Below are 20713 nucleotides of genomic sequence, written 5' to 3' on the forward strand. Positions count from 1 at the left end.
AATGTAGAAACATCGATAGAAATCAAATGATTCTTATTAAATTCATTAATTTCATGCTCCCGTCTGTTAAACACGCGTGTCTTACATACATTACACGCGCTCCTGTATGATGTAAGACACCGTGTCTTGTGTACAAACATTTTTTTACCCCCCAATGTCCTTTGAAAGAATTTATTTACAGGATTGTTGTGGGCAGTGGGCTAGTAGAGCTAGTGACTGCATTATGTTGATAGATGATTCGTTTTACAAAAATGTATTTCTGCTTATGCAAGCTGTGCCTGCATCCATCGAATCTGTTAAATATTTTAGAAAGGTATCTTTGGTATATTTGAAACGCAGCAGTGATTGTAATAATCGCTGGTTCTCATGATTGGTCTACTGAAATTCGTAGGGGATGTTCGATAAACCTAATACCGCTGGTTTCATTCATATTTCTCACTACTTATTGTCCGTGCACAATGCGCAGCGCTTTAGAAGAATGGTTGCATGGCCAATCGTTCAAAAGACGGACGAGAAGAAGTATCGCACAGAGATAAAAGCTTATTTAGAGATTTTGGCAAACAACAATCTAGATATGAAGTTTCCGCCGATCCTTGCGTCTCATTTGCTGCAGGCGGGAGGGACAAAGTTTTTAATTATCATGTGGAAGATATCGGAGATTAGTCTCAGAGCTTACATTGATAGGAACTGTGAATACTTAATACAGAAATTTGATTAAATGTGAAAGTTCTTTATGTAGTTGTTAACACGATTCTTTTTAGATGAAACAAAATTATTGAAGGCACCCAATTTAGGTAACAGTAATGATGTAACTCAGAAGTATTTCGGTAATGTAAATGTAAAACGAGATATTGTTATTTCCGAGCTCTGTGGAAAGATAAAGCGGAATTCGCAAAGCTTTGAAAATTATATGAAGTAAAGCTCATTCTTATTGTACATATTTGTAGTAGACATATATACAGTATTGTATAAAAATTTATGTATTTTAGAAACGAATCTAATGAATTAGTAAAACTACAAACTGATATTTTTGAGGCAAAAGAAAATATGGAAAAATATGTCCATGTTGCGCCAGTCAATTCTTTAATTGTAAACCGATTAACAGATCCTGATGATTCAGAAATTATAGATCGTTCGTATCTGATTATAAAATTCATTTAAATATAATTCCAACATTAAATTGTATTTCATCCAAATTTGAATATTCCAGTGTGGAGAACAAGTATTTACCATAGCATTAAATTTCTGCAACAAAGCAATTCGAATTTAAAAAAATTAAAGTGGCTGAGCAATTCATTATGCATTTTAGTTTCGCATTTATGTGTCAATTCTAAAACTTTTGATGGCGACCACCTTCCAAAAGTAGATACCGCAAGAGTACTGCTGTGTTTAAATAACATACAGGTATTAAAATTAATACTCTCTGACAATTAATAATACCATTAATAATTTGATAACTCCTGATGCATTTTATTTGAAGCGCATTCACGATGGACTGTACACGAATGACTGCTTAGTATTCCACACTCTACTAGCAGCATTTAATCAAATACTAAGTCAACTACAACGCTCCTTGAAGATACATATGTTGTCAGACTTATCAAACTCTAAAGCAAAAATTACAGAGTACTGCGAAACAATAAAGTCCATGGAGGAAACATTTCGGAAGCGCATAGAACAAGTTTCTGATATGTCGTGCTGCACGGAAAGCAGTTTCCAAGGGAAGAGTACTCGGAATTGTACGATGGAAACAGATTTGCTTTATTCTATGAGTCAAAAAATATTTTCAGCTTCGCCGAAGCTTGATTTCTCCACTGACGAATGGGCAAGCGATGAGAAGTTACTCGAAAGATTATGCTTCTCCCCAATACAAGGTAATAGTTCCTTTACAGCAACGTACAGGAAAAATTCAGTTTGCTATCTAAATTATTTTCAGGGAAGTACAAGGACTTGTTTAAAAGACATGCACGTAAACTCTTCAATTCGCCTGAACAATCGACGGCGCAATTTCAGTTGAATAACACTATGGATAATGCGCGTTGGAAGTCTCCTCGGAGGCAGTCATTAATTTCTAAAGGGACATCGCCTAATCTAGTACCAGTCTCTCCGAGATATTCTCGGTTATTTTCTTCCAGCGAGTTCAAAAGAAATCATTTCAAAGGTTCGTATTAAAATGTTTGTACGTATTAAGAAGCCATCGATTTGTTTAATAACCGTGTTATATTACGTTCTCAGACAATAACGCAGCATCCACTCCAAATCGATCGGAGACAAATGAAACGACAAAGAAGTCTAATATCAAGAAGCCAAGTACAGAAGCACTAAACATAGACGCTGCTATGAGAAATATTTTTGATCTTTCTTGTAAAATTACGAACGTTGTAACGTCCCTTTACAAATCTGAATAAAGCAGCAGTTCGAAGTTATGAGGATCTAAAATTCGATTTGAAGATTAACAGCTCTACAGCGATTCAGGAGAAATGTAGTATTTGCGAATGATGTGTGCACATGTTTTACAATTGTAATTGGAAAATATATACTCATGACTATCTTCCGCAACAAGTTTTCTGTACGTTTCATTCTACATTACATAAACAGTTATTAACCTAAAAAAGCGCTCTCTAGTTGACACGCGAGAAAGTGAGAACTAAAGAGAATCGCTCGTTCTGAATATCTTTGTCTTCTTTTAAATAGCATTCCCTCTCGCTCTAATCGCCACCTCCTTACGTCATGCGTTCCTGCTACCAGCAGAGAAAAAGTATCAGGCGCGTATAACCAAAGTTAGTGGCACGTCACCTATCTCTGTCCTTGTCGCACGCGCTATCCTCCTCTCTCGCACGCGTCACCTACCTCCTACCTCCTTCATCTTCATGTGTTCCTGCTACCAGGAGAGTAAAAGTATCAGGCGTGTATAACCAAAGTTAGTGGCGCGCCACCTATCTCTGTCCTTGTCGCACGCGCTATCCTCCTCTCTCGCACGCGTCATCTACCTCCTACCTCCTTCATCGTCATGTGCTCCTGCTAACTCTGCTGAATTTCTGCTCCATTCGGAGCATCGAAAAAGTCGGTAATGTCGGAACCTTTTTTACTCGAATAATTTCGTATAAGATTTGCGAATGAAACGAAGTTATGCGAGAATAACGAATAATCTTTTATTCGAATATGCCGCAGGATTGCATTCTAATGAGCAACTATAAAACTACATAAATTGTTCGTGAAAGATCCATAATACATCGAGAAACCTGGGTATAAATATAGGTACTAAAGAACCAGAGACAGCATCACGTTGATTGCAATCGTTTTCACGAGCCGTTTCTAACTACTTAATTATAGCTGAATTAATTACAAATGCAATACAGGAATGCAGTGGAGGGTCTACGTTTTATTATTCAACTTCAAAAGTGCATAAATTTAACTCGCAGAAAATGAGAAACTCGTTAATCTTCCGATACCGTTCAATGTTCAGAAAATGGCGGATTACTATCTCTGTCCTTGTTGCGCGCACTTGCGCTCTCTCTCTCTCTTTGGTGTGAACTACTTCCTAACTCCTGCACTATTCTGCGTTCCTATTAACTCAAGCGTATTTCCTGATCAGAACGTACGTAAGACGCCTTAGTTCACGCGTTTGACCTTCAGAGGGCCATGACGTTTCGCTGTCGGTAAATTAAACGACTGTTTAAAACAGTATTTAGAGGCATAAAATAAACAATTGTGTTGCAATAATCGTTCGCGTTCATTGCATCCGTTGCATCGCGCTTGACATGCGTACGAGCGTGTTTTTTAAACTCTTTTTCTGAAACAGACGGCGATAACCTTGCACCGAATCGTGCGCCACTGAAATTCGCGTTTAGCTGCACAGTAAGATAACCAATCGATGCACATCAATGACGACTAACAGTAAAGGTAACGCACGATTGGTTAAAAGTTTAATTGTTGGCTAATGTGCGGCCAACTTGCATCGTACAGTGCAATCGATGCAACTGCACTCTGTTTACATGGTTCTCGTCCCCTGCACTTCGGAAATCTGGTCTCTCGTCGTCGATCGGAACATTTCGATGGAAACTTTCGGCTTTTAGGTTATGATTCGCTCGTACGTGATTTCGTTTTTAGGGAATTATTATCGACCTTTATGAGGGCTAGCGTTCGTTTAGACGAAGCTCTTTTGCTAATATAATGCTAACCTGTGAAGCGCATGGCTGCCTCTCCAATCAGGATACGAAAGTCGAGGGGAAAGACATCTCGTTCTTTCCTTTTCCCGAAGACGCTGCGTGAGTATTTATTCTTTTTTGCTTCTATGCGAGCTTTAACGCATCGGTTCTAAATACACGCATTACGTTCCGCTTTCAGTCAAAGGAACCAATGGTTCAAGAACTGTCAGTTAGACGATACCGTCGAAAGCAATAAACTGCTCTACCTCTGCGAACTACATTTCGAGAAAATGAGTTTCGTTGGCACAAATCAACTGAAACCTAACGCTACCCCAACTATTTTTGATAAAGTAGAAGGTACACGCAGTAGCGATACGGTGCCGTTTATCAAATACCTTAACTCTTATCGATGTTGCAGATGGACAGAGAAAGCGGAAGGCGGAAAGCATGCTTCAAAACGAGTCGCCCAAGATCCCACCGCTAAAGCAAAAGAAACTGGACAATGATTCGCACAGTTTAGTAACCCCGCCGCAGAGCCCTTGCATCCAATTAGTTGAAGATGTGAGTAGTTTTATTATTCTTCTAGGATCTACAGTGGCGTGCAAAAGTATTCGACCACCCTTTAAAATCGCGTAACTTTTTTCAAATTAATCCAAACGACTTGGGTTTTTTTGAGAAGCTAGAAGGATTAGTTTGCTAAGTGACGTGATTCGTCGTTTTGAAAAAAAATGCACTTGGTCGAAATAGCAAAAAAAATAGAAAAGGTCGTTTTTAAACTTTTTGTTATGAGCCTGTAACGAAAATTAAAAAGGTCAAAAATCGCGAAATTCGACTTTATTCTGTGATATTTAAGCGTTTATAGATCAGAACAATGTTAACCGATTTTGATGAAATTTTAGGCACGTATATAACTTACTTAAATTTACAAACGGGTTTTTTGAATTTTCGTTACAGGCTCAGAAAAAAGTTTAAAAACGACCTTTTCTATTCTTTTTGCTATTTCGAACAAGTGCATTTTTTTTCAAAACGACAAATCACGTCACTTAGCAAACTAATCCTTCTAGCTTCTCAAAAAAACCCAAGTCGTTTGGATTAATTTGAAAAAAGTTACGCGATTTTAAAGGGTGGCCGAATACTTTTGCAGGCCACTGAATGTGTTTAAATCGCGAGTTCATTAAACGAGCGTGAAGTTGCAGGTTGAAGAAATGAACGGAGAAGATAGAACGAGCTTGTCCCTCGACCATGGAGCTTCGCTAATAGAATCTGCCCTTTCGAAATCTGAATTGTGTCAAGATGTAGAGATAGGAAAGAGATTGTATCGTCTGACGATACAGATAGACAAAATATACGGTAAACCGTGTCCGAGGTCGAGGAAGCTCATGATATGGGAGCAGCTGAAAAAGGAGAAGCAACAATATTCTGGGAACGTTGAGAATATGAATCAGGGGGATCAACCATTTCAGAAAGTCAATAGAAAAGCGGTATGCGTGAAGGGTGGATGCAAATTAAAGAAGTCTATCTACGAGTCGCAGCCAGCTTTTCAATGCGAACACTGTGATAAATACTACGTTATGAAGAAGCGTTGTAACCAAGAAGAGAAGAACAATACTTGCAGTATGTTCCCATCTTCGCAATCTCTGTATCCTAACACTAAAGCTCAGTTTGTATGTAATATGTGCCAAACCGAATGTAGTTCGCAAGTGACTTACGATAAACACTTAAGATTACACGTTAGTAGGGATCCGTTGTATACGTATAAGTGTCACCAGTGTACAGAAACGTTCAAGCTCAAGGAGGACATGAGACAGCACTACTCAACTGCACATCCCTCCGTAAAACTGCAGAATACAATTTTACAAGTGACCACGCCACTTTTACAGCAACCGGTGTCTCAGCAGCAAGATTATCGTTGCGTCAGTTGCAACATAACGTTTAGGAACGAGCAAGCTTATAGGTAACACCCTAAGAGCGTACTACAAAACGTTTTTTTCCATTACAGATTGTAATATTCTTGAATATTATTGCAGGAACCATATAAGCTCTCATAAAAAGAAAGAAGGCTTGAGATGCAGTATCGGTGATACGAATAATATATTCCCAGTACCTAATCCGCTGACTGGTAGTCAGATAGGCATTCTCCGAGCTGTGAAGTTCAGCTGCAGAGTGTGCTCCATGGAATTCGACAACGTCGCCGAGGTGGACAAGCACACGAGGACACACCTGGAGGAAGACAACGAAGACGAGCGGAAGTGCAATATTTGTAAAAAACTGTTCAAGACAAGTGCGCTGCTCGCGGAACATTTGAAGTTTCACCTGACGCGCACTCACCCGTGCCCGGTATGCTCGAAGGCGTTCATCAACAGAACTACTTTGAAGATACATTTGAAAACGCACGGCGAAGCGTAGGGTAAATCAATTAGAACGTTTTAACGCGAATCCAACTCAATCTCCATTCTAAGGATGGTGGAGATCGAGCGTTTTATCATGTTCGGTTTTTAATTCGTCCACGGCGATATGATTGTGTCGACCGCTAAGGTTCCTGCGCGAGGAGATCTTTGTATAATGTGTACAAAGCTGTTTGTTAATTTTCTTGGCGTTCGTAGCCAATGACGAGCTAAATGAAAGATTATGTATGTTTACCATGAATTATTAAATCCTTCAGTAGTAACGCCCGTGGTTTTCATTCGACACACCCAACTGGAAATGAAATGGAACGAATGAGAGATGAAAATTAAGTAGCATCGATCTTAAAAAGAGCTCTTGTACCTGTTGCAGCGCGTCGCGTTGTCGAGTGCGTTTCCCAGTTCAGACCGTAGAAATAGATTCCAGCGGACAAGTGTAGAACATTGTCGTCGATGACAGCGTGAAGGCCCCTCAAAGTCACCGCAGAGATTGGCCCAAGAATGTAGATAATGGCTCGCGGGCTCCTTTGAGGTACGCTCGTCGCTGCTGCTTCTAGAGTGATTGAACGCGAGTAGAATGATCCTGATTTTCCCGAAAAGGAAACCTTCGGCAGTCGTCGGGGTTGGAATAGGAAGGGAGAAGGAAACGGGGGCAAACGACCCACGAAGTAAAAGGGAGCCGACACCCAACCAAGGAACAATCGCGGCCGATGTTCACGGTCATCCTGTCAACGGGGACCACTTCAAACGTAGCCGGTCTCAATGTGTTTATTTGGCCAATGTCAAATTTACTCCGTGGAAAAGCAGAGCTCCTCTCGACGCCCCAGCTAGCCTGTCGCTCCGGCGACACACCTTGCTACCCCCCCCGACACCCTCCTCTGCTGTTTCTCTCGCCTTCGAAGTAAAATCGGATCGTTTTGTTGCGCTCGATTATCGGCGCTCTCGGGGCGTGGCTCGTGTCCCCCATTGTCGCGGCTCCTGACTTTTCTCCACTACAGAAAAGGTACTTCGAGTACGTACTTTCTCTCTAGTGGGAGTTCTCGGTAACCCAGCGGCGATGCGGCAACCCCAAAGATCCGCGATTAAGATTTTATGAACGTGAAACGGTGGTGTAAGTTGCTTGTCTTAAGGGGAGGTTCCGGTCTAAAAATCGATTTTTTTTTATTTCATTTTTCGAATGTTCAACCTTTCAGGAATACGTGTTTAAAAGGATTTTTTGAAATTCGTAAAATTCCCGAAGTTATAGGCATTTGTTTTTCTCGAAACAGTGTTCCTAAAATCGGTGGAACCTGTATCTCGAAAAGTTATTATCCGATTCAGCTGAAACTTTTTTTATTTTGAAGTATATACTTCTGGTTCGTGGAGAAACCAGTAAAATTTAAAAAAAATGAAAATTTGTCATTTTTAAAGGCGTTGAAAGGGCGAAAAATATATAGGGAAAAAGTGATTTCAAGTTTCAAGTGTCGTTATTTTCTCAAAAAATGTAATTTTTTTTGTAATTTTTTCTGGTCAGTCCACGCGCGAGTTTCATGCCCGTTAATAATCTGGCATTGTTCTTTATTTCAGACGAATGGTTTAGGTGCTACAGGTTCCACCGAGTTGGATGAATTTTCTGACGCCTCGACTTTAACAACTCCCAGTGCCGTCTGAAATGATTAATTATAAAACAAAAAATATATTTCTATAGCTTAAGACATCCTTAATAAAATGCAAAAAGTCCCATTAAATTGTATCCAGTAGTTTTCCTTTAATTAATTCCTAAAGATCGCCTATTTTGATGGGCTCTAGACTGGAACAACCCCTTAAGGGAGGTCGCTGGGCTTTCACGGTGCAGACATTTTCTTAAACCTCGCGAAGACAAAGTTTGTACATCTGAATATAGCAGACGATTGTATCGCAAAGGTATTATTATACATTGACTTGGAAGAAGTTACCAGATGTCGTTTAACTCGTATTAAAGTCCGCCGTATGTCCGCAGGTATTTAGTAACGCTCTGTCAGCCACAAAATCCGGGACGACAGTCGGCCAGGTATCACAGATATAAAGAAAGCCACTCTATAAATTCGCTATGGTTTTCCACAGTAGCCAAACGGACCAACCCTGTGCGCATACTGCTCGTGCAGTCCTCTCCGAGGGTTCCGTGGAAATTAAGGGCAACGGCGTGACAAATCGCGCGATTTTCCGTGAACGGCAGGAAAATCTGAAGAGCTCGGAGTACATTTTAATCAGCTCCCGTTCGATATACAGTCGGGGCTGCTATATTCATTAGTTATTAGAATGGAACTTTTTCTAGGGGAGGTATGATAGTTTATCATCGAAGTGAATTTTGCTTCAAGAAAGTAATTACCTAAAATATCTATGAAGACTTATTCTGTTATCCTTCAACCCTTCGAACAGTATAACAGCAGTACTTTCGGTATATTAGTCTTTCGCACTACTTGATATTAATATAAACAACGATGCATATCTTTTTCTACTCCCCCTGCAATGCAACTCTGCAAAGAAACAAATTTAAACAAGAACTAAAATAAGAATTCAAGCTAGATTTCTCGCTCCCGTTGAAACCTTGTCTTACAATTACTCAATAAGCTTTGAGGACCGAGCACCTCGACTTTCACCTTCGTTTCACGCTATCAGTGGCAAATTTTCCGCTCCCCTCGCCGCGGTAATTCGACAATTTAACGGAACGATCGATTTGCCGCGTATTTGCGGATTCTTCACGCGGCTCCGTTTTCGCAAAAGTTGCCGGAGCATGGCGACACAGAAGTATCAACGAGGATCGCTGAAAAGGGACGCCCCGTGGTGAAAATTGCACGCGACACTTGGCCGAATATTCTGCGAAAGGGTTGCTAACCTAGCGAATATGCTAATTCACAGCGGCGTCTGAGTGACCGGCATTCGCGGTCGGGGAGCTATTTCACGATTGTCCGGGATCGTCGTTTATTTGGGCATCAAAGAGCCGACGACACCGACGCAGCTGCGTTCCTCCCTGTATCGTTTGCAGCCACAATGCGTTCTCGTTCGTAATCGGCACGAATGCCGCGTCGACCTTTGCATGTCGTTACGTTCTGCACCTTCACGGACGTCGGGACCTGCGAATCGATAAAGGAAGTGTTAGTCTTTGAATGAATGAGGTGGATGGTTATTTTATTAATTATTAATCTGTAGTTTAGGGTACTGTGCTAATTTGGAATTATTAGGAAGCTGGGGGTGAATGGTTATTTTCTTTGGGACGTTGCTGAGGTTTGAAGAATTTTTTTTTCTGTTCGTTTGCTGTCTAGAGGCTTGAGGGGCTTTTGAATGAGAGCAGGGAACGCGTGTGCACGCTTGCTTATAAGGCAGAAAAGCGTAAAAGATTGTGCGGCGACGTTGTTCGGCGGAACAGCGAAGAGAAAAGGCGAAGAAGAGGAAAAGAATGAAAAGGGAAACGGGGAGGCGAGCCTCTCTTTTCGTTGCGGGCACGGGCCATCTGGCAGAACGATCTTTTATAGGATCTATCTATCCCGTGTCCTCTCTTCAATGAAGGAGTCACTCGCGTGGAAGTTTCTGGCCCTTTTGATTAATGGCTGCCGCGATAAAATGCCTCGATCGTGGCCGCGATCGAACAGCAACGATGGAGATTTCGGAATCGGGACGCTTCGGGGGAAGTGCAGAAGTTTGATTGGTGATAGTGGCAATTGTAAGTCGCTGGCAATTTTAACGACTAAAATTTTAGTTCAGTGCTTGCGATTCTGAGAAGTCGCCTTTCCTAGTGATGGTAATTTGAGGAACTGCAACTCTTGCAATATGGGCAACTGTGATTGGAACGCTTGCAATTCTAATGCTTGCAACTCCAACGCTTGAAATTCTAATGCTTGCAGTTCGAACGCTTGAAATTCTAATGCTTGCAACTCTAAGCTGGCAACTCCAACGATTGAAATTCTAATGCTTGCAACTTCAACGCTTTCAATTCTAATGCTTGCAATTCCAACGCTTTCAATTCTAATGATTATTACTCCAACGGTTGAAATTCTAATAGGTACTTGCAACTTCAACGCTTTCAATTCTAATGCTTGCAACTTCAACGGTTGAAATTCTAATAGGTACTTACAACTTCAACGCTTTCAATTCTAATGCTTGCAACTTCAACGGTTGAAATTCTAATAGGTACTTACAACTTCAACGCTTTCAATTCTAATGCTTGCAACTTCAACGCTTTCATTTCTAATGCTTGCAACTTCAACGCTTTCAACTCTAATGCTTGCAACTTCAACGCTTTCAATTCTAATGCTTGCAACTTCAACGCTTTCAATTCTAATGCCTGCAACTCCAACGCTTGAAATTCTATCGCTTGCAGCTCGAACTCTTCAAATTCTAATGCTTGCAACTCAAATGCTTGCAACTTTAATGCTAGCAACACGAACGCTTTCAATTCTAAGGATTAATACTCCAACGCTTGCAATTCTAATGCTTGCAACTCCAACGCTTGAAATTCTAATGCTTGCAACTCAAATGCTTGCAACTCTAATGCTGGCAACACGAACGCTTTCAATTCTAAGGATTAATACCCCAACGCTTGCAATTCTAATGCTTGCAACTCCAACGCTTGAAATTCTAATGCTTGCAACTCAAATGCTTGCAACTCTGATGCTGGCAACACGAACGCTTTCAATTCTAAGGATTAATACTCCAACGCTTGCAATTCTAATGCTTGCAACTCCAACGCTTGAAATTCTAATGCTCGCAGCTCCAACGCTTGAAATTCTAATGCTCGCAGCTCCAACGCTTACAATTCTAACGATTACAACTCAAACCCTTGAAACTGATACAGCTTGCATCCCCCATCCCTCCAACTCGAGGGTTTGCAACGGAGAAAGCCGAAACTCCTACACATTTTCCATCCCAACCGTTTACAAATCCAGATCAATCATTCCATTCTGCCAATTATAAATCACCATACAATCTCCCACACATGCACCCCTAATAGGCCATCGAAACCACAGATTTTCTCATGATACCCGAATAAGAAAGCCGCGGAGTAAGCGCACCCGAGGCTCGCGAGCGCGTGCGTTTTTCACCGGGCGGCGCGCGATGACAAAGACAACTTGTCGCTGCGGCGAGGGGTGGAAAAAATGGCATAAATCATTGACGGGTACCAGCCGATGAATCCCGTTGGGTTCATCCAAGTGGAAGGGGCATAATCAAATTTCAGCCCGCCATGCAAGGGGCGGCGACTCTGCGGTTGTGCACACTTCCGAAGCTTTTCTGCTTACCAGGAGGGTGGGACTCGCTCGAGGGCTATTATGGGGCTTGCCTCGGCTTACCCCTCGGCTACTGCCAAGGAGAGACTGGGGTTGTACGATCAGCCGACCGTATAGAGAGCCCAAGGATTGCACCCGACGTGACGCGTCGCGACGCTTGCGTCGGACGTGCCGTGTGAACTTCGTGAAATCATCCTTCCTGCAACCCTTAACCTTTTCATTTTTAATGCAAACACAAAATCAAGATTACAGGAGCGGGGAGGGGGGGGGGGGTTGACTTCGTTGGTCTCCTTTTTTGTCTGCATACTTACGATAGAAACTGCAATGTTGCCTCTAATGGATAGTTTCTACCTTTTTGGATCTTTATTAACGACTTTATTAAGAAAATAGGAGTAAACGTTCCAATTTTATTTTCCCGTAAAATCATGCTTAGCTGGGAAGGTCTATGGATATATTTTGGAGCAGCGATCGAAAGCCTCCGTGATCGATGATGATTACTATGATCGGTCAGAAATTTATTTCCCTATTGTCCAATGGGCGATCGAACGGGCGATCGTTCAATGTTAATCGTCCACGTGCTACAGTGGCCACTATTCCACCTCGGGAACATTGATTTTTTTCAGGTGGAAAAAAGTTTGTCGCCCTGGAAAATTTGGACATGATCCTAACGATATGTATCCAGCGATCCGTCATTCGTTAGTGACAGAAGTACAAGAAGATCTGACGAGGCACCCACCGCTGTTCGATTCTTTTTTACGCGGCTCATTGAGCACCTATCCAATCCAGAATTTGACAAAAAAATATTTCCAATGTATGTACAAATTGCAAGGTAGAATAAATTACAGAGGGTGGAAAAAGGAAACTAGTTTTCCTTCAAACTTCCATGCGGAAGGAGTGAACTCGAACGTTTTCTTACAACCGTAATGAAATTTATGATTCCATCTGTTCCGTCTTTCTAATAATGCTCGTCACCTCAAAAGGTAGGTACCTACCGTTTTCCAGGAATAGTACTCAACGTTTTTACCTGTTATAATTCTAGAAGAAACACGTGCCACGACCTTGTTTCCACGCACCTTAGCGTGCTCGCGAACCGGGATTCCCAGAATTCGCGAACGAGCGTCCCATGCACAGGGTTGTCCATTATTAGTGACAGGACCGAGGAGGAAGTCACTTTTTCGCGTAAAACTGAGTTCAGATTGGAGAATAACGATCTCGTACTTAAGGTTTGGAATGATGATGATTGCAACTCGAACGCTTGTAATCTTGACGCTCGTAATTAGAACGTTTTCAATTCTAAGGATTATTACTCCGACGGTTGAAATTCTAATAGGTACTTACAACTTCAACGCTTTCAATTCTAATGCTTGCAACTTCAACGCTTTCAATTCTAATGCTTGCAACTTCAACGCATTCAATATAATGCTTGCAACTTCAACGCTTGCAATTCTAATGCTTGCAACTTCAACGCTTGCAATTCTAATGCTTGCAACTTCAACGCTTTCAATTCTAAGGATTATTACTTCAACGATTTCAATTCTAATGCTTGCAACTTCAACGCTTTCAATTCTAATGCTTGCAACTCCAACGCTTTCAATTCTAATGATTATTACTCCAACGGTTGAAATTCTAATATGTACTTACAACTTCAACGCTTTCAATTCTAATGCTTGCAACTTCAACGCTTTCAATTCTAATGCTTGCAACTTCAACGCTTTCAATTCTAATGCTTGCAACTTCAACGCATTCAATATAATGCTTGCAACTTCAACGCTTGCAATTCTAATGCTTGCAACTTCAACGCTTTCAATTCTAATGCCTGCAACTTCAACGGTTTCAATTCTAATGCTTGCAACTTCAACGCTTTAAATTCTAATGCTTGCAACTTCAACGCTTTCAATATAATGCTTGCAACTTCAACGTTTTCAATTCTAAGGATTATTACTCCGACGGTTGAAATTCTAATAGGTACTTACAACTTCAACGCTTTCAATTCTAATGCCTGCAACTTCAACGCTTTCAATTCTAATGCCTGCAACTTCAACGCTTTCAATTCGAATGACCATCCTGTACACGCGAGTTTGGACAAACGTTACTGCCTCGGAATTTTATTGCCTATTATTCTAACCGCCGGGAAGGTCGAGCTTGTGACACGCGCTTTGTATCGACATTTCAAGCGAGTTTATCTCGCGAAGCTCGGGACTTGCACCACGAGTCGTAATTCTTTCGGACGTTTGCACAATCATCGCGCGAACGGATGATCGTTCGATGGAAGACAGCGGAAAGCGGAAACGGTCGCCGGACAAAACGATCTCGAGGCTTTTCCAACGTCGACCTGCGTTACAACTCGCTGTTATGACGTTCCAGATGGAAAGTAAGACGGATCGAGGGATCCTTGGCGGTGAATTCTCCAGATCGACCGATCCATCACAGCTTCATAACAGAACGCTCGCGTTTCCCTGCTCGCGCGACGAAGAAGGCCTCCTTGTTTCCTGGACACACTTTCCGACGCCTTTTATGAAGATCCAACGACTCTTTGTGAACACTGACCATTCTTCTTCAAGCAATCCTTTCAAAGTCCGCCGATTTTACGCGAATCTCGGTCAACTTCCTTTGAACAGTTTAGCGTGGAAGAAGGAACGGTTTTCTGGCATCTTCACGACGAACTCAATGAACTCTCGCGTCACTTTAGCTACAAGCTGCTCCTGCAGACCGATTAGACAAACCCGATTCTTGTACTCGTTCGAAATTTATAGAGGAGATTTTATAGAAGCGCGACATGGTAGTTAGTACGAATATAAAACCTTGGAGTGCCTTCAGCTTTTCCACGAATCGGTTCATAGCCTGCCATATTTGGGTTATTAAAATGTCCCCCGTCGCGTTGGGTCACGGAGAACCCCAGAAGTTTGGGAGTGAAGGCACCTACACCGTTTACACGTAAGCGATGATAGCAGCGCACCTACCTGAGTCGCGCGACCAGGTATAAGTCTGCGCTGCTTTATTACAGGGATCAGGGCAATCAATATATTTGGTATCATTTAGGGAGGATTACCAAGGCATTTATAACCCGAATGATTACATTGGTAAGCCCCGGCACCCTGTTTGGAAGCAATTCCTCTCTAACCCCTTCGAAGATTATCGTACGTCGCCTGCTGTCAACCTCAATTATTTCGCGACTATTGTTCAACCTTCGAATTCGGTTATTGCTCGATGGACCTTTGCTGGAATTACGAGGAAGCTCCAGGTCGTGCAGTGGAGGGTAATTAAGAGGAACAATGTAATGGTCCATTTGGGAATTTTGGGATGCTCTGCTATACAGGAGAATTATGGAGGGATTATAAGAGTTCCCTTCCAAAAAAATTCCTGGGTGTTTGACTTTGGCACTGTCGTCCAGGGGCTGCATATCTATAATTAACTATTAATCGTGTAAGTTAGAATGAAAGTTGAAACAATCGCTCGTGTAAACGTGGGTCAACGAGATGATCGGACGTGGAGGAACGGAGTCGGCGATGACGTCGTGACGCGAGTGCGGCACAAAAGGGCCGCCATGGTATCAATGGTGCCCCAGGCCCGGTTTTGTGCTTGGCTCGCCTCGAGAGAGAAGGGTGCAACGATATCCCGTGGGTGCGACAGGGAGGTGACGGGGGACGAAGGGAAATATAGGTGACAACGGAGGCAGACGGGTATACGCTCTTACCGAAGGGTAGTTTCGACTTGGAGTGTTACAATAAATCAACGACGCGCTTTCGCGGAGCTCCACCCTCGTAACTCCTGCAGAATGCGTCCCCCATAGACGACACGACGGGCCCCGTACGATCGGCGACTGTCCGTTTCATTGTGTTTAAAGTGCCCCGAAAATCCAGCCACCACGAGCACCGTATAAACAATTTATCGTTCGCTTCCTGTCGCGCGCTCGTCCAACGGCACAACAGTCGCCGGGGATCGATTGATAGGGTTCATTAGACACGATCTGTCTTTCCCTTCCCTTTAATTGCGCTTAATCGTGCCACGCTTACGACCGCCAGCGCGTTTCAGTTCTGTGCGATTCGACGATCACTTTTTTTTAGCGAACGAAGCCGCGTAAATCGATCCGTGAATTTAGAGCTGCGTCTTGGTCGAGGGACGCTGATGTAACGCGATGGAAATCCATTCTGGGTGAGATGCTTTGCTAAGCTGGGGAAGACTTATTTTCATTAAATTTGTTTTGTTTATTTTCACACATTTCGCGACGTCTATATCCCATTTAAGACTACTTAGTAGAAATTTTCGAATATATTTGTAAGTCGAAGATTTGATTATTTAGCCAGATTTATCGAAGGCCAATAATCACACTTCCCATTACTGTCGTGTTAATTCGAAAGGGCGCATCTGGTCAAAAAGTGGTTCTGAGATAAATAACTTTTAGTATTCCGTGCTGTATAGTATATCGGTATGCTGTATAAATCGGATTAGGTTAAATATTAAATCTGGATAAAAAGGTATCTAAATATTTGTGACAAACCCGTAGTATTTCATAAACTCCAAAGGAAACTTTGGTAAATACGCTCAAAATCAGGCATCGATTTCAAATACGTCCGAAATATAAATTGTTATATCTTCAGTTTTGCCGTAAGACGGCAGATTAATGGACTTGTGTTTTAATTACCAATTACGATATTATCAGAAATGGACGCTAATTAAAATTGCCCCTTTTACAGCACTTCTCCCCTACGTCTACAAATTGAATTAATTCTATAAAATTTATATCGCTTTACGAGCAGAGCATCCAATAAACTTCCACAATATCTATTTTCTAAGGCTGAGACTATGGAATCGCGATTACTTTGTTGCTGGCAAGCATCGAAGGCGCGCGAAGGTGGTTACCAGTACCTTCCCGCAGACTCCAATCAAATTCTTCTCTATTCTTTGAAATCTAGCCCTTCGTTCGTTAAAAGTCGTCCAGCTGGTTAAATTACCGAGATCTAGAATTCGTCGCGGATAAGCGGCGGACGTGGCGCGAGGCAGGGAAAAAAGGAGGCAGACGAGAGGAGAGGCTTGATATCGAGATGGGCCCGAGAGGGGTTGCAAACCCTCGATGCCATTGCTATATCGTTCTATACGCTCTACCAGGCCTACCCCTCACCGCCTCTCGCTCCCCCGACATTCGCGGTTCCACAGCCCGCTCGCTACCCCCGTGACAAAAGGGCGAGAGCCCCTTGGCCGTGGCGACCGATTAATTCACGACAAAAGGGGCTGCGTATCGCGTAGCGAGCCCTCCAACGGCCCCCTAAAACCCACCTTCGCCCTTGCTGCCAAGGGCGCCCTTACCCTCTCTCCCTGCTACCTCGTGCAACCTTCGCTACCGAGCGACCCAATCCCGGCAAGAGGGTGGGAACCACCACCGGTATATAACCCTGGGGTGAGCCTGGCCCGGGATACAGTACTCTTCGAGATTTCCTGCTCGACTTGCCTCGACCTTCGCGAAGAGTCACGTGCAACCGACGGTCTACACCGCGAGAGGAACGCGCGCCCCATTCGTCGCAGACACGCGAGTCCCGGTGTCGCGGAAGGAGGTTGAAACCCTTTGCCGAACGATCCTTTAAGGAGAATTCTCCAAGGGGGTGAAGAATGTGCGACGCGAACAGCGCGAGCTTCTTCAGGCCGTGGAGCATCGCTGAAACCGACGCAGCCGCGACGGCGAAAGATGGCAACGCGGAAGACAGGACCAGGGCGCCGAGTGTGAAGCAAGAGGAGGACAACGAGAGCGTCGCGTCGGCGTGCATGTACGGCGAATACAGCGCGACGAGCTCGTCGGAGAACGAGGCGTCCTCGAGCCGCTCCACCATGAAGAGGCTGCGGCAAAGGAGGGAGTCCTCGGTGGAGGCCACCAGCAGCTCATCCTCCGTCAGCAGCGACGACGCGGCGCGCGGTAACAGCCTGGACAGGCTCAGCAGCTTCGTTCTGTCCTCGCCGGCGATGGAGAGCTTCTCCGTGGCTCGGATCCTCCCGCAATTGCCAGCCGCGTCTGCTGCTGTTCCCGCGCTGGTGGCGAACGGATGCCCCGGCGGGAGCTCCGCGTGTCCCTTGGATTATCTTCCGAGGATAGGGTTTCACCCACCGAACACCTTCCAAGCTATGAACGACGGGTCCGGTTTGATGTCGATGAACGTTGGGCCAGCCGTCCCGCAAGCATCTACGATCGCCACCACGGGGCAGCCGTTCTGCTACGAGTACCGCGGCGTCGCGCATATACCTCAAGGGCTGTACGGGTCCACGGTGCAGCAGGCCGTGGAGATGATCCACAGGCAGGACGTGGCCGCGAAGCAGATGAAGAAACTGCGCCCGAAGAAGTTCAGATGCGAGCACTGCGACGTCGCCTTTAGTAACAACGGACAGCTCAAGGGACACATTCGTATACACACTGGTAAGCTTCGGCTTCGGATCGTGTTATTGTTTGGGTTATGTGGATACTTTGGGGTTTGTTTTTTTTTCTGCGTGTAATTCGAGCAACGGGTGAATCGCAACTGATGATTGGTTCCCGTGGTTCTTTGTTTTGCGGTTCTTTTGCCGGTAGTTATTAGCTCCTTTCTGCTTGGATTTCTGGAGTTTATTGCTTATGTTGGAGTTCACTTGGGAGATTCTTTTAATATTTGAGGACCTATTTCTATTTCCATTCCTATTAATATTTTTATTAATATTTCTATTTCTATTTCTATTTTTATTAATATTTCTATTTCTATTTCTATTTCTATTTCTATTTCTATTTCTATTTCTATTTCTATTTTTATTAATATTTCTATTTCTATTTCTATTTGTATTTCTATTTTTATTAATATTTCTATTTCTATTTCGATTAATATTTGTATTAATATATCTATTCCTATTCCTATTTTTACTTCTATTTCTATTTCCATTCCTATTAATATTTTTATTAATATTTCTATTTCTATTTCTATTTCGATTAATATTTGTATTAATATGTCTATTCCTATTCCTATTTCTACTTCTATTTCTATTTCCATTCCTATTAATATTTTTATTAATATTTCTATTTCTATTTCTATTTCTATTTTTATTAATATTTCTATTTCTATTTCTATTTCTATTTCTATTTCTATTTTTATTAATATTTCTATTTCTATTTCGATTAATATTTGTATTAATATGTCTATTCCTATTCCTATTTCTACTTCTATTTCTATTTCCATTCCTATTAATATTTTTATTAATATTTCTATTTCTATTTCGATTAATATTTGTATTAATATGTCTATTCCTATTCCTATTTCTACTTCTATTTCTATTTCCATTCCTATTAATATTTGTATTAATATTTCTATTTCTATTCCTATTTCCATCAATATTAATATTTTTTAAAATAGAAATATTAATATTTTTCTTTATTTGCAATGAATCGCTCATTTGTTATCGGATTTGCATCAAACGTGCACCAAACGATATAGATTTTTTTTACGTATATTACACGTCATAATTCAAAAACCGTAAAAAGTTTACTTGCACCCCTCCTGCTGCAAGGTCTCCAATTACATAACTCCATGGAATCTCGCGTTTGTACTGTATTTCTTCGAAACCCATAGAGCCCGGGAGATACGTGGTTATTATTTTCTAAACACAGCTGAAACTATGTTTTCTTCTTGTTACAGGCGAGAGACCCTTCAAGTGCGACGCAGAGGGATGCGACAAGTCGTTCACAAGGAACGAGGAGTTGACGAGGCACAAGAGGATCCACACCGGTCTTCGACCCCACGCCTGCATTATATGTGGCAAATGCTTCGGCAGGAAGGATCATCTGAAGAAGCACATGAGGACACACGAGAATCGAGATCCATACCGTCTATCGGCGACGGCGTTGGGCGTCTACGCCATGGGGCACGCGCTACCACCCCCGCACCCCTTCGCCCCGTACATGTATCCGATTTGACGTGGTCCCGTGGATTTGATCATGTTCGACTTGGGATACATCGGTGGTGTTTGTATATTGTCTATTTTCCAGATTAATATATACGAAGGATTAGTTCGAAGATTAATACCTCCATGTAAATAGCAGAGTATATTTTTATAGAGACCAAGCCAAAAGAGATTGTATGTACTACTTATGTATATCGCGAACACGGTACAATCGTCGTTGCCTTAGCGAGATGCTCCTGCGTTTTGTGCAGGGCCATCGCTTTCGTCAATAGCTCGTCAGAGCGAATTGTATTTTTGATACGACGTTTTATGCTTACATCCTGGCGCGTAACAACCAGTCTTTCGTATCTAGTCAAGCAATCGAGCTTTACGGTGTACATATTGTTGTAAATATCAGATGTTTATATATTATACACATGACGCAAAGGTTATATATAATTCAGGACGAATAAATTGTTATCTATTTTGAGTAATTTGCGAGTCTCTCTGCTGAAGAAATATCCTTGCCCTTCAAACCAGTGGATTAGTTAGGTAATATGGAAACAGCGAAAGTGGTGGTTCAGGAATTATTTCGAGGACTTGATGAAATAAATTATCGATCTCCCTGAAGAGAACGTGTTTTTAATTCAATTTCTATTTTATTTCAAGAAAGTATAACTTTTCCAAAATTCATGCTGCAATAGGAAATTCGTATATTTATCCATTGCAGGGGTATCCCTAATAATATATAAAATTAAAACATTGTTCGTTCGTTTGTTTGCCCTTCTGGGACGCCTAAACGGCTGAACGGATTTTAATGGAATTTTGAACGTACGTTACACACAGTACATTATTTTTTTTTTCGCTTCTTGATTTTGGAAATATCATAAATAATTCCCGGGTGAAACCGGGTCAGCTAGTTAAGAATATTTCTTTCCTGGTTAAGATCATCGAAGGCACCACCATTTTCCCGACAATTAAGTCCAACATGGCGTCACCAGAACCCTCCGCGATCTCCAGCGGGGGGAAGATCCCCTTC

The 20713-nt window shown here is 42.4% G+C and overlaps 3 protein-coding genes and 1 long non-coding RNA gene across 6 annotated transcripts; 3 read left to right on the forward strand and 1 right to left on the reverse strand.

The window, feature by feature from the left end:
* Positions 1–24: 24 nt before the first annotated feature.
* Positions 25–2563, forward strand: LOC143374132 (uncharacterized). 2 transcript variants are annotated; one of them, XM_076822040.1, is made up of 8 exons: positions 25–313; positions 392–689; positions 762–915; positions 990–1132; positions 1211–1404; positions 1481–1874; positions 1937–2161; positions 2236–2563. In XM_076822040.1, the coding sequence occupies exons 1-8, from the start codon at positions 155–157 to the stop codon at positions 2406–2408; spliced, it is 1740 nt and encodes a 579-aa protein (XP_076678155.1). In that variant the 5' UTR covers positions 25–154; the 3' UTR covers positions 2409–2563. The 2 variants fall into 2 exon arrangements, with proteins under 2 accessions (XP_076678155.1, XP_076678156.1); XM_076822041.1 differs by having other exon boundaries at positions 2248–2563.
* Positions 2564–3605: 1042 nt separating this feature from the next.
* On the forward strand, positions 3606–6816 carry LOC143374133 (uncharacterized). 2 transcript variants are annotated; one of them, XM_076822043.1, is made up of 6 exons: positions 3606–3903; positions 4111–4268; positions 4348–4505; positions 4567–4709; positions 5345–6102; positions 6176–6816. In XM_076822043.1, the coding sequence occupies exons 2-6, from the start codon at positions 4174–4176 to the stop codon at positions 6552–6554; spliced, it is 1533 nt and encodes a 510-aa protein (XP_076678158.1). In that variant the 5' UTR covers positions 3606–3903; positions 4111–4173; the 3' UTR covers positions 6555–6816. The 2 variants fall into 2 exon arrangements, with proteins under 2 accessions (XP_076678158.1, XP_076678157.1); XM_076822042.1 differs by having other exon boundaries at positions 3607–3903; positions 4077–4268.
* LOC143374140 (uncharacterized) lies at positions 6724–18139 on the reverse strand. The gene is made up of 4 exons (XR_013086616.1): positions 18020–18139; positions 9132–9642; positions 6915–9045; positions 6724–6845 (listed from the first exon to the last, which is right to left on the reverse strand). It is a non-coding gene; the product is annotated as an uncharacterized LOC143374140 (long non-coding RNA).
* Positions 17096–20164, forward strand: LOC143374136 (uncharacterized). Its single transcript, XM_076822047.1, has 2 exons — positions 17096–18190; positions 19431–20164. Exons 1-2 carry the CDS (start codon positions 17395–17397, stop codon positions 19706–19708), a joined length of 1074 nt encoding a protein of 357 aa, XP_076678162.1. The 5' UTR covers positions 17096–17394; the 3' UTR covers positions 19709–20164.
* The last annotated feature ends 549 nt before the right edge of the window (positions 20165–20713 follow it).

Source organism: Andrena cerasifolii, chromosome 10, assembly GCF_050908995.1.
Source record: "Andrena cerasifolii isolate SP2316 chromosome 10, iyAndCera1_principal, whole genome shotgun sequence".
Lineage (NCBI taxonomy): Eukaryota > Metazoa > Arthropoda > Insecta > Hymenoptera > Andrenidae > Andrena > Andrena cerasifolii.

Excerpts from the sequence above, each read along its gene's own strand:
- LOC143374133 (XM_076822043.1), top strand. The coding sequence starts at position 4,174 with ATGCTAACCTGTGAAGCGCATGGCTGCCTCTCCAATCAGGATACGAAA. Across the intron at positions 4,269-4,347 it reads CCTTTTCCCGAAGACGCTGC|TCAAAGGAACCAATGGTTCA; the intron begins GTGAGTATTTAT and ends TTCCGCTTTCAG. Across the intron at positions 6,103-6,175 it reads AGGAACGAGCAAGCTTATAG|GAACCATATAAGCTCTCATA; the intron begins GTAACACCCTAA and ends ATATTATTGCAG.
- LOC143374132 (XM_076822040.1), top strand. The coding sequence starts at position 155 with ATGTCCTTTGAAAGAATTTATTTACAGGATTGTTGTGGGCAGTGGGCT. Across the intron at positions 314-391 it reads CTGTTAAATATTTTAGAAAG|GGGATGTTCGATAAACCTAA; the intron begins GTATCTTTGGTA and ends TGAAATTCGTAG. Across the intron at positions 916-989 it reads AGCTTTGAAAATTATATGAA|AAACGAATCTAATGAATTAG; the intron begins GTAAAGCTCATT and ends TATGTATTTTAG.
- LOC143374136 (XM_076822047.1), top strand. The coding sequence starts at position 17,395 with ATGTGCGACGCGAACAGCGCGAGCTTCTTCAGGCCGTGGAGCATCGCT. Across the intron at positions 18,191-19,430 it reads ACACATTCGTATACACACTG|GCGAGAGACCCTTCAAGTGC; the intron begins GTAAGCTTCGGC and ends TTCTTGTTACAG.